Below are 13,841 nucleotides of genomic sequence, written 5' to 3'. Positions count from 1 at the left end.
ATGAGAATATACATTATCAATGATAACAATAATTTATTATTAGAGGATAACGTAATACTATTTTACAATCAGCTGTAATGAAAAAACTAAATTAATCATTTATATCTTAGGTTTTTCGTTCGTTTCTTTAGATTAGTTCCAATGGATGAAATTGACGTTGCCTTTAATTTATAATATATTTTGATGTAAATGTGAGATATATATAATGTTGATTAAAGTTATATAATTACTAAAAAATGATTTAATTTAGAAGAGACAAGAAAACAAAGTATTTTTTGAAATTAAAAAAATAAAATATAAATAATAACATTACTATTTTAGAAAAAATAAATAAATAAAACATCTTTCTCTATCGCAGCCCTCGTGAAGCATTCCGGTATAAAGTTTAGTAGAAAGAATCAAATTGGACTCGAATGCAGCAGGTGTATGCTAACTCCCCATATGTACTCATGAGATTCACGCCTTCATCAAAGTTCTTAGGCTTTTCAAATCACTTCCACAGCGTTATCGCACCCTCTTTTTCTCTGACCCCAAAGTTCCCATCTTCCATTGCCGCCACCATGTCCACTGTTCCCGCTCAGAACGACACCGTCACCCACAAAACGCCTCAACCTTTGCAAGTTCGTCGTATTTTCCCCTCTTTCAGATTCCTTTACCATGCATCAATATTTTAATGTTCTTAGTTAAATTAGATGTCTGAATGTGAATCGAATTATCTTTTTATCTCAGTTTTTGTTTTTGTTTTTCTGCTTACTACCTTTTTCTTACAATTTACATCACGCTGCGGTGTTCGTTTACATATGGAATGGGACACTCCCGCATTTTAATTCACCCTTGTTCTTCAGTTTCATTTGATTTATAGAGTTGCTATGTGCCCAAAACAAATTTAAGGGTTTTGGTAAAGTTGTGTTTTTGGGCAATAGATGAATGGGTTTGGGCGCGCCAAGGAAGAGATTGAAGGAGGGGGGAGTTTCCCGGTAACATTATCAGGATCTTTAAATTTCGGAGAGTACCGTAGAATATATCTATTTTATATTCATGTCCCTTTTGAATTACTTAGTTGTTTGGTGAAAGTTGTTTTTTGCTACAATTGAGTTTCAATTTATATTCATCTCTATGGGTATGTTTGGATAACTTTTTTCACATATACTTGAAGAAGAAGAAGAAAATAAGAAGGCAAAATAAATAAAAGTTTTATCAAAAGCTAAAATTAAATACTTTGTTCAAATTTGTTTAACTTATTTGCCTTAATTTCATTTCCTAACAGAGTTTGTGAAAAGGTTTGTCTGAACATGTTCTGTGAATAAAACTATTACCTTGTAGTGCAAGGACCTAAGATTGTATATTGGTAAAAAAGAGGAGGGTTTGGGGAAGAGAGAGTTTGGTTGTATTTTGTACTTGGAATCTACAGACCAAAATAATGGCTAAAAGAAAACGTGATATGTATGAGAATTTCAGAGCTCATAGTTGAACTGCATGCTTACTTTAATTCTTGTTGATTTTGTCAGATTGCAAAGCGCTTAGAGAAATTTCAGACAACAATCTTCACTCAAATGAGCTTGCTTGCCATCAAACATGGAGCCATAAACCTTGGTCAAGGCTTTCCCAACTTTGATGGTCCAGAATTTGTAAAGGAAGCAGCCATTCAATCAATCAGGGATGGGAAAAACCAGTATGCCCGGGGTTATGGAGTTCCAGACCTTAACATTGCCATTTCTGAGAGATTTAAGAAAGATACTGGATTAGTGGTAGACCCTGAAAAGGAGGTTACTGTTACATCTGGATGCACTGAAGCTATTGCTGCAACTATACTAGGATTAATAAATCCCGGTGATGAGGTTATTCTGTTTGCTCCATTTTATGACTCTTATGAGGCCACTTTGTCCATGGCCGGTGCAAAAGTCAAAACCGTTACTCTGCGCCCTCCAGATTTTGCTGTCCCTATCGAAGAGCTGAAGTCCATCATCTCAAAGAATACCCGTGCCATTCTTTTAAATACACCTCACAACCCTACTGGAAAGATGTTCACTCGCGAGGAGCTTGATTGCATTGCATCTCTTTGCATTGAGAATGATGTTCTGGTTTTCACTGATGAGGTCTATGATAAGTTAGCTTTTGATATGGAGCACATTTCGATAGCTTCTTTGCCTGGAATGTTCGAAAGGACAGTGACAATGAATTCCTTGGGAAAGACATTCTCCTTAACCGGATGGAAAATTGGTTGGGCAATAGCACCCCCACACTTAACATGGGGAGTGCGTCAGGCACACGCATACCTTACTTTTGCAACCTCCCATCCTTTTCAATGTGCTGCTGCGGTAGCTCTGAGAGCACCAGACACTTACTATGAAGAGGTGAAGAGGGATTATATGGCAAAGAGAGCTATTTTGGTCGAGGGATTGAAGGCCGTTGGCTTCAAGGTATTCCCATCCAGTGGAACCTACTTTGTGGTTGTAGATCACACCCCTTTTGGACTGGAAAATGATATTGCATTTTGTGAATATCTAGTTAAGGAGGTGGGAGTAGTGGCAATTCCTACCAGTGTATTTTACTTGAATCCAGAAGAGGGAAAGAATCTTGTCAGATTTACGTTTGCAAAGGATGAGGGAACTATTAGGTCTGCTGTTGAGAGGATGAAAGAGAAGCTTAAAAAATGATCCCAACGCATATTAACAAGTTGTGATATGTGTTGGATCGAAGACATTAATTTAGCTTTATAAAATCCCAAATGTAGGATTGTAATAATTTCTGGTTTATTGAACTGAATGCCCTGCAGTCTTTAGTATCTAGAAATCATGCCTACCTACCATTCGGATTTGTTTTGTTTAACTTTCTACATTTGTGGGATGCATTTTCATCAACCATGATCATGTCTTTACTGAATCTTATCGCCTGGTTCTTATGCCTTTTCTTCCTTTAGTTTGGTTGCAAGGAATCAATATCACACATGACTCTTAATTATTTCCTTAAAGATTTGGAGGGTTATAATCTCTAGGAGGGTAGACCTGTTGTGCTTTCCTATCAAACGACAGTAATTGATGTTCAACTGTTTTTGTTTTTATTTTCCTAATTCTCATCCTATGATTCTGTGTTTCCATTCAGGCGTTAACACCTCTAAATTTCAAACTAAACCAATTTAACTTTGAATAGGACCTAATATCTAGTGAAGAAAAATTGTCCGTATTAGGAAGTGGAAAAAACATAGACAGTGATGAATCGTTTAGGGAGAATGATGTTTAAGAAGCAAAGGGAAGTGAATGAGAGTGTTGTTTACATCAATATTATTTGAGAAGGCAACATCATATAAACACAGTTGGCACAACTATATCTATCAACCAGTAATCATAATCCATCAAATTGTACTCCTTCTATAGCCTGCAACTAATGTAAGAAGAGAGATAATGACAATATCCCAACCATTTGGATTTGACTCATCAATCATCACTCATAAACACTTAGCTTCATCCAAGCGTGGGTTTGTCTTTGGAAGATACTTGGTTTTTGTAATAACAATAATAATAAGGCCCAAGCAAGTAAACTTTTCTAGGTCTAAAGAAAAGGGTTACAAATTTTTTTAGAATTAATTGTTTTAGGCCTTAAAAGAATTCAAAATTTATTTTTAGTACTACTTGTTTTAAGTCTCTAGAAAAAAAACTCTCAAAAAAAGTTTCATTCTTTGTTTGAGGTCTTTCATATCCTAGAACCGTATCTGACATAAAGGGAAGTATTACAAGATTAGTGGTAGAGTAAGCAACGTTATATGTAAACAGTATGAATGAAGTGTGAATTATTTGTACTTTGTAACGGAAGACAGGATAAGCATACTTGATAGTTACAACTTACAAGTTTGTATCGCAGTATTATTGCACCCTTTTACAGCCACATATTTTTTGTTTTTCTTTATCTTTTCCTCGTGGCATTCATTACATTACAAAAGTTGTATTCAAATTTCCTCTTTTTTTTTTTTTTTTTTTTCATTCTATTCCTTCATAAAATAATTGAATTTTCATGTTACTTCACCAATTATTAGTTATTCTCACGGATGTGTTGAGTGGTTATTTGTTTCCCATCTGTTATCTTATCTATCAATTTTACTATAAATATTAATATATAATTTTAATAATCTACGATATCTTTTATGAAAGTTGCTTTTCTTTTCTTCTTTTTACACAATCAAATTTAAACATTTTTCCAACTTAATTTATTCAATATCTTTGTTTGAAATTCAAGGAGATAAAAATAAAACATATCTTCAATTGTATATAACATTATAAATGAACCTCACTCTTCATAAGGTTTGCTGTTATAATCACTTCCTGATTGAGGTTTGATCTACAATTTTGTATAGTTGGTTAACATAATATAATCTATCAAAACAACATGAATAGATTATCATGTTTGTATTAATATATTAATTTTAATTAAACAAAAAATCTGTAAAGATAAGTAGAATTAGTATTATTAGCCTCTTTTTTTTTTTTTTTTTCTAATGAAAGGTATCTCAGAATTTTCTCAACGTATATAGAAACATATAATAGGGAATGTTTTTGTTTAGTGTAAGTGTAAACATATCATTTATTTATTTTATCTTTAAGTATATTTGAAAGCTACAAATAACCAACTTTCTTATATATTTTATTATCTCAATTATACACAAGTAAGAAAACGACCACCACACATGTTTTGAATAATAGTAATGGAAAAATAATGAAGAGAAATTGTAATATCTACCAAAAAGTAACACTGAACATTCTATTTGAAGAGAAATTAAACTCCACATATATTTTCTTCTAAAAGAATATATAAATTTCAAACTTTAATTTGTTAAAATAAGGTCAGAATAAAAAATATATGGAAATATATGACATGGGTAGTATTTTATTAATTTGTGAAGTGGAACTTTTCTTCAACTAAAATTCTTAATTGTTTCTATAATACAACTATGCAGAAAAAACTTTTTAAGTATTTGATCTGTCAGTAAGGGCCCAACATGCACACATTCTTGATTCACAAGGGACTTTCACATGGACTCATCAATCATCTTTGTTTCTTCATCATTCCAACCATCCACTTGGATGCAACTTGTTATGATCATGGATAACTACATCCAATTAATTAATGAATCTCATATTACAAATATGTTGACCAAATCCCTTAAAACATTTCATTTCTGAATACTTTTAACTTAATTTTTTTTCCATTCCTTTCCAATCTAAACTTTAATTCACTCGTATTTGACTTGACCAGAATTCTCACTGATGTGGAAACCTACAATGAACTTACAACAGAGTAGAAAAGAGTGAGTAAAAGAACCACCCAACTATAAGAGTTACAAATAAATTAGTGATGTTCAATGCACCCAATTGTGAATGCTCAACCACAAAGGAGAAGATTTGAAATTTGAAAACAGAGCATGTATCAAAAGTAGAATTACATGTTACATGAATAAAAGTAAAGTGTATACACGTGACATAGCATGAATGCATTTAAGTTGGTTTCTGCTTTATATCTATTATTATGTCCTTAGCATTGGAAAATGCTGAGCTTAGGTACTTATTTTTTGTGCCAACCCAGTGGAAGAAACAAAAAAAGGTTGATGATAATGAAGATCCAAAGAAGGGTAAAGACCAAACATTAGTGAAGCAACTTTGGAATTTTCTTTCACTTCTTCCATCCATTGCAAGTAATGAGAAAAAGGAAAGATAGTATTTTTACGAGTATCATGTAGTACCTTATCAAACGAATTTTGGGATGATTAAAACAAATTTAAAATGAAATGTTTTTATTTATTAATAAAATAATTTATATTAAAGTATATATTTAAAAAATTACTTTTTGAGTACTTTTATACAAAATTATTTATTAAACTATCCTAATTCATTTTATTTAACATTTTTTAATAAATAATAACACAAATTCGTTTAATTTTTTCATATATTATTGATTTTAAATAAGTTTTTTATTATCTTTAATTTTAAAAAAATTGTTGAGATATTACTAATATTGTATAAACTATATGCATATAAAAAAGAATGTATTCTTTTATGTAATTAAAAATATAAATTGATTTATTATTTTTTTATCCTATAATATTTCATAAGATGTTAATTCTGAAAATAAATTTAATTTATTAATTACTAAGGTAATAGAGATAATTAATAAATCTCTTCTTCTTAACAAAAATTAGAAGTAATATTTGAATTAAATTTTATTGTTCAATATAATTTTATAATTAATTTAATAAATATATATTAATATTAAAAACAAATTGGAGCTATTTCTTTTAAGTACCTAAAGCAAAAACTTTATTTGCTTGAACTTTAAACCAACCTTATACGTGATAGTATTTAAATATTGGTAGGTGAGAAATGATGAACAAACAAAATAAACAAAGTCAAGAAAGAAGAATGAATAATTCTACTATAAATTGAACACTAGATTACTGAGTGCTATTATTCAATTTACTATAATACAAAAGAATTTATTTGTTTTTTGCCTCCTAATTATTTTATGTTGTATGCTACAAATACACTTTGATTAAAATGGACTTTTTTTTTTATTGTTATAGACTATTTTGAATTTTATTGACGTAAATAAATCATGTGAAATTCTTTTTTTTTAAATAGATTGTTTTATTGTTCAAATACAATTTCTTAGTAAATTCTCGTTATCCTTTTTCTAAGTTTGCAAACATTTCTTTTGCTAGTTTTATAAATTTATATATTTATTTATAATAATTTTTTTTATTAAATTTTTTTACAAACTCGTATGAATATAAATTTAAAAAATACATTTAATTTAATATTTATAAATAAATTAAAAATGTAAAAAATGATTATAATAAATAAGATAATTTAAATATATTGTAAGTACTAATAAAAAATATTGTAATTGCGATTGTTTTTATAAAGATAATTTTGATAAATATATATTTATTTGGTTAAAATAATTTATATAATAATTTTTTTTGAGTAATAAGTTAGAAAAGTTAAATTAAATTTTAACTATATAAATATATATTTGTCAAATTTTATTCAAATCAATTCTCTTAATTCATCTTATTCTTTATTGTTTGTCTACTGGACATCTATTACTAACTTTTTCTATTCAAAACTAAAAAGTTTAGTACTAAGTATTTTTTTTTAATTATTAACATTAATTTAAATAAATATTAAGTTCACTAAATAATTATCTAATTTGAATTTAAATTTGACTTTTTGAATTTTAAATCTTTTTATAACATTCTATTAATAAATTTTATATTTTGCTATATTTTAAATTTCTATGTTTTTCTAAATAATTTTTTTAAAATTCTATACTTTTTAATTATTTTCTTTAAATATTTTTTTTATAAATAAACCTAATTGGTTTACCTTCATGTTACTAATTTTTAACTTTATATTAAATTCTTTGTCAAATATTTCCATCTACAATCATACTGTAATTTTATTTTTCTAACTTATTACACCAAAGAACATATAACATGAATTATTTTAATAAAATAAATATACATTTATCAAAATTAATTTTACAAAAAACAAATATAATTACAACATTTTATTATGATAATTTTTCTATAACTATAATTACAATATATTTAAAATATCTTATTTATTATAATCACTCTTTAATTTTTTTTATTCCTAATTCATTTATAAAGATCAAATCAAATATAGTTTTTAAATTTATATTTACATGATTTTATAAAAAAAATTTATAAATTTGTAGAGACGTAATTTACTACAAATAAATATACAAATCTGTCCTCATAGTCTATTCAGATTAATAAAATTCAAAAATAATCTATAATAGTAAAAAAGTCACCATATTAATAATTCCAATAATCTATAATAGTAAAAAAATTCATTAAAATAATTGTATGCATATTAGAAATTCCATTTAGTAATTCCATCCGCTGTGGAAATATATAAAGTTTGAAATTAATTTTAAAACTTTGGACCAATTTAATTCTTATTATAAGATAAAAAAATGATCCTTATTACTTTCACTCTATACCACAAGTTTAATACTTTATACGTATTAGTTTTCGTACAAAGTATTAAAATATACTAATAAGTTTTTATTTATTATCCAAAGGGATACACTTCTTATTTGTAAGTTTGATTATAAGTTACAAAAATCAACCCTTATTATTTTCACTAGGTAGCTTCCCTTGAAGAAAAAAATAGACAAATAAGCGGGACACAATCAAAAAATTAGTGGAGAGCTACCTATTAGTTTTGGTAAAAAGTTTTAAAATTGATTAAACAATTTTGTTTTATTATCCAAAGTGATGCACTTCTTATGTAACACAAGTTTGATTATAAGTTAGTAAAATCAACCCTTATTACTTTCACTGGTAGCTGCCTTGAAGAAAAAAATAGGCAAATAAGTTGGCATAATAAAATAATAAGTGGAGAGCTACATACTACTTTTCATACAAAGTTTTAAAATTTACTAATCATTTTTTTTATTATCAAAAGGATGCACTTCTTATGTACCACAAGTTTGATTATAAGATACAAAAATCAACCTTATTACTTGAAATAGGTGACTGCCTTGAAGAAAAAAATAGACAAATAAGTGGGGCATAATAAACAAATAAGTGGAGAACTACGTATTAGTTTTTGTACAAAGTTTGAAAATCTACTTATCAATTTTTTTTTATTATCCAAAGGGATGCACTTCTTATGTACTACAAGTTTGATTATAAGTTACAAAAATCAACCCTTATTACTCGCACTAGGTGGCTGACTTGAAGAAAAAAATAGACAAATAAGTGGAGCATAATAAACAAATAAGTGAAGAGCTACGTATTAGTTTTCGTACAATGTGTTAAAATATAGTCATCAATTTTAATTTATTATCCAAAGGGATGCACTTCTTATGTACCACAAGTTTAATTATAAGATACAAAAATCAACCCTTATTATTTGCACTAGGTGGCTGCCTTAAAGAAAAAAAAAAGGCAAATAAGTGGGACATAATAAGTGGAGAGCTACGTACTAGTTTTCGTACAAAGTGTTAAAATATACTGATCAATTTTTATTTATTGTCCCAAGGGATGCACTTCTTATGTAGCATAAATTTGATTATAAGTTACAAAAATCAAGCCTTATTACTTTAACTAGGTGGCCGCCTTGAAGAAAAAAATAGGCAAATAAGTGGGACATAATAGTATAATAAGTGGAGAGATACATATTACTTTTCGTACATAGTTTTAAAATTTACTGATCAATTTTTTTATTATCGAAAGGGATCCACTTCTTATGTACCACAAGTTTGATTATAAGATAAAAAAATCAACTCTTATTACTTGCACTAGGTGGCTGCCTTGAAGAAAAAAAATAGGCAAATAAGTGGAGCATAATAAACAAATATGTGGGGAGGTACGTATTAGTTTTCTTACAGAGTGTTAAAATATAGTGATAAATTTTCATTTATTATCCAAAGGATGCACTTCTTATGTACCACAAGTTTAATTATAAGATACAAAAATCAACCTTTATTACTTCCACTAGGTGGCTGCCTTGAAGAAAAAAATAGGCAAATAAGTGGGGCATAATAAACAAATAAATGGAAAACTACATATTACTTTTCGTACAAAGTTTTAAAATTTACTAAGCAATCTTTTTATTATCCAAAGGATGCACTTCTTATGTACCACAAGTTTGATTATAAGATACAAAAATCAACCTTATTACTTGAAATAGGTGACTGCCTTGAAAAAAAAAAAGGCAAATAAGTGGGGCATAATAAACAAATAAGTGGAGAGCTACGTAATACTTTTTGTACAAAAATTGAAAATCTACTTATCAATTTTTTTATTATCTAAAGGGATGCACTTCTTATGTACCACAAGTTTGATTATAAGTTAAAAAAATCAACCCTTATTATTTTCTCAAGGTGGCTACCATGAAGAAAAAAAATGGGCAAAGGAGTGGAACTTAATAAACCAATAAGTGGACATCTACGTACTAGTTTTCGTACAAAGTGTTAAAATATACTAATCAATATTTCCGTACAAAGTTTTCGTACAAAGTGTTAAAATAATAGGCAAATAGGTGGGGCATAATAAACAAACAAGTGGAGAGCTACTTATTAGTTTTTGTACAAAGTTTGAAAATCGACTTATCAATTTTTTAATTATCCAAAGGATGCACTTCTTATGTACCTCAAGTTTGATTATAAGTTACAAAAATCAACCCTTATTACTTTCACAAGGTGGTTGCCTTGAAGAATAAAATAGGCAAAGAAGTGAAACGTAATAAACAAATAAGTGGAGAGCTACGTACTAGTTTTAGTACAAAGTGTTAAAATATACAGATCAATTTTTATTTATTACACCAATGGATACACTCTTTAGTAGCACAAGTTTGATTAAAAGTTACAAAAATCAAGCCTTATTACTTTCACTGGATGACCACCTTGAAGAAAAAAATAGGCAACTAAGTAGGGCATAATAAAAAAACAAGTGGAAAGCTACGTATTAGTTTTTGTACAAAGTTTGAAAATCTACTTATCAATTTTTTTATTATACAAAAGGATGCACTTTATATGTACTACAAGTTTGATTATAAGTTATAAAAGTCAATCCTTATTACTTGCACTAGGTGGGCCAAATCAACCCTTATTACTTGCACTAGGTGGCTGCCTTAAAAAAAAAGGCAAATAAGTGGAGCATAATAAGCATATAAGTGGAGTGCTACGTAATAGTTTTTGTACAAAAATTGAAAATCTACTTATCTATTTTTTTATTATATAAAGGGATGCACTTCTTATGTACCACAAGTTTGATTATAAGTGGAACGTAATAAACAAATAAGTGGAGAGCTACGTACTAGTGTTCGTATAAAGTGTTAAAATATACTGATCAAATTTTATTTATTATCCCAAGGGATGCACTTCTTATCTAGCACAAGTTTGATTATAAATTACAAAAATCAAGGCTTATGACTTTCACTGGGTGGCCGCCTTGAGAAAAAAATAGGCAAGTAAGTGGGACATAATAAAATAATAAGTGGACAACTACATATTAATTTTTGTACCAAGTTTTAAAATTTAATGATCAATTTTTTTATTATCGAATGGGATGCACTTCTTATGTACCACATGTTTGATTATAAGATACAAAAATTAAAGGGTCATAATAAACAAAAGAGTGAAGAGCTACGTATTAGTTTTTATACAAAGTTTGAAAATCTACTTATAATTTTTTTTTATTATCCAAAGGGATGCACTTCTTATGTGCCACAAGTTTGATTATAAGTTACAAAAATCAACCCTTATTACTTTCATAAGGTGGTTGTCTTGAAGAATAAAATAGGCAAAGAAGTGGAACGTAATAAACAAATAAGTGGTAAGCTACGTACTAGTTTTAGTACAAATTGTTAAAATATACTGATCAATTTTTATTTATTATCCCATGGGATACACTTCTTTTGTACCACAAGTTTGATTATAAGTTACAAAAATCAACCCTTATTACTTTCACAAGGTGGCTGCCTTGAAGAAAAAAATAGGCAAATAAGTGGGGCATAATAAACAAATAAGTGGGGAGCTACATATTAGTTTTTGAACAACGTTTTAAAATCTACTTTTACATTTTTTTTATTATCCAAAGGGATGCACTTCTTATGTACCACAAGTTTGATTATAAGTTACAAAAATCAACCCTTATTACTTTCGCTAGGTGGCTACCTTGAAGAAAATAATAGGCAAATAAGTGTAGCATAATAAACAAACAATTGGAGAGCTACGTATTAGTTTTTGTACAAAGTTTTAAAATCTACTTTTTCATTTTTTTTATTATCCAAAGGGATGTACTTCTTATGTACCACAAGTTTGATTATAAGTTACAAAAATAAACCCTTATTACTTTCACAAGGTGGCTGTCTTGAAGAAAAAAATAGGCAAATAAGTGGGGCATAATAAATAAATAAGTGAAGAGCTACATATTAGTTTTTATACAAAGTTTTAAAATCTACTTTTTCATTTTTTTTATTATCCAAAGGGATGTACTTCTTATGTACCATAAGTTTGATTATAAGTTACAAAAATCAACCCTTATTACTTTAACTAGGTAGCTGCCTTGAAGAAAATAATAGGCAAATAAGTGGGGCATAATAAATAAACAAGTGGAAAGCTACGTCTTAGTTTTTCTACAAAGTTTGAAAATCTAGTTCTCAATTTTTTCTATTATCCAAAGGGATGCACTTTTTATATACCACAAGTTTGATTATAAGTTACAAAAGTCAACCCTTATTACTTTCACAAGGTGGTTGCCATGAAGAAAAAAATAGGCAAATAAGTGTGGCATAATAAATAAATTAGCGGAGAGCTACGTATTAGTGTTTGTACAAAGTTTTGAAATCTACTTTTACATTTTTTTTATTATCCAAAGGGATGCACTTCTTATATACCACAAGTTTGATTATAAGTTACAAAAATTAACCCTTATTACTTTCACAAGGTGGCTGCCTTGAAGAATGTAATAGGCAAAGAAGTGGAACGTAATAAACAAATATGTGGAGAGCTACGTACTAGTTTTTGTACAAACTGTTAAAATATACTAATTAAATTTTACTTATTATCCCAAGGATACACTTCTTCTGTACCACAAGTTTGATTATAACTTAGAAAAATCAACCCTTATTACTTTCCCTAGGTGGCCGCCTTGAAGAAAATAATAGGCAAATAGGTGGGGCATAATAAACATACAAGTGGAGAGCTACGTATTAGTTTTTGTACAAAGTTTGAAAATCTACTTATCAATTTTTTCTATTATCCAAAGGGATGCATTTCTTATGTACCACAAGTTTGATTATAAGTTACAAAAATCAACCCTTATTACTTTCACAAGGTGGCTGCCTTGAAGAAAAAAATAGGCAAAGAAATGGGACGTACTAAAGAAATAAGTGGAGAGCTATGTACTACTTTTCGTACAAAGTGTTAAAATATACTAATCAATTTTTATTTATTATTCCAAGGGATGAACTTCGGATGTAGCACAAGTTTGATTATAAGTTACAAAAATTAAGCCTTATTACTTTCACTAGGTGGCCGCCTTAAAGAAAAAAAAATAGGCAAATCAGTGGATATAATAAAATAATAATTTGAGAGCTACTTATTACTTTTCGTACAAAGTTTAAAATTTGTTGAACAATTTTTTTTTCTTATCGAAAGGGATCCACTTCTTATGTACCACAAGTTTGATTATAAGATAAAAAATCAACTCTTATTACTTGCACTAGGTGGCTGCCTTGAAGAAAAAAATAGGCAAATAAGTGGGGCATAATAAACAAACAAGTGGAAAGCTACGTATTAGTTTTTGTACAAAGTTTGAAAATCTACTTATCAATTTTTTTTATTATCCAAAGGGATGCAATTTATATGTAATACAAGTTCGATTATAAGCTACAAAAATCGACCTTTATTACTTGCACTAGGTGGGGTTGGCTTGAAGAAAAAAAATAGCCAAATAAGTGAAGCATAAAAAACAAATAAGTGGAGAGCTATGTATTACTTTTGGTACAAAGTTTTAAAATTTACTGATCATGTTTTTTTTTGTTATTGAAAGGGATCCACTTCTTTTGTACTAGAAGTTTGATTATAAGATACAAAAATCAACTTGCACTAGGTGGCTACCTTCAAGAAAAAAGGCAAATAAATGGGACATAATAAACAAATAAGTGGAGATCTACATGTTATATTTTGTACAAAGTTTGAAAATCTACTTATTAATTTTTTTTATTATCCAAAGGGATGCACTTTATATGTAATACAAGATTGATTATAAGTTACAAAAATCAACCCTTATTACTTGCACTAGGTGGGGCTGG

At 28.5% G+C, this 13,841-nt stretch overlaps 1 protein-coding gene across 1 annotated transcript; it reads left to right on the top strand.

Annotated features, from left to right (window-relative positions):
* Positions 1–364: 364 nt before the first annotated feature.
* Positions 365–2,886, top strand: LOC114164181 (probable N-succinyldiaminopimelate aminotransferase DapC). Its single transcript, XM_028048744.1, has 2 exons — positions 365–620; positions 1,509–2,886. Exons 1-2 carry the CDS (start codon positions 414–416, stop codon positions 2,655–2,657), a joined length of 1,356 nt encoding a protein of 451 aa, XP_027904545.1. The 5' UTR covers positions 365–413; the 3' UTR covers positions 2,658–2,886.
* The last annotated feature ends 10,955 nt before the right edge of the window (positions 2,887–13,841 follow it).

Source organism: Vigna unguiculata, chromosome 9, assembly GCF_004118075.2.
Source record: "Vigna unguiculata cultivar IT97K-499-35 chromosome 9, ASM411807v1, whole genome shotgun sequence".
Classification (NCBI taxonomy): domain Eukaryota; kingdom Viridiplantae; phylum Streptophyta; class Magnoliopsida; order Fabales; family Fabaceae; genus Vigna; species Vigna unguiculata.
The sequence above is the reverse complement of the archived record's forward strand: the minus strand, read 5'-3'. Positions and strand labels throughout refer to the sequence as shown.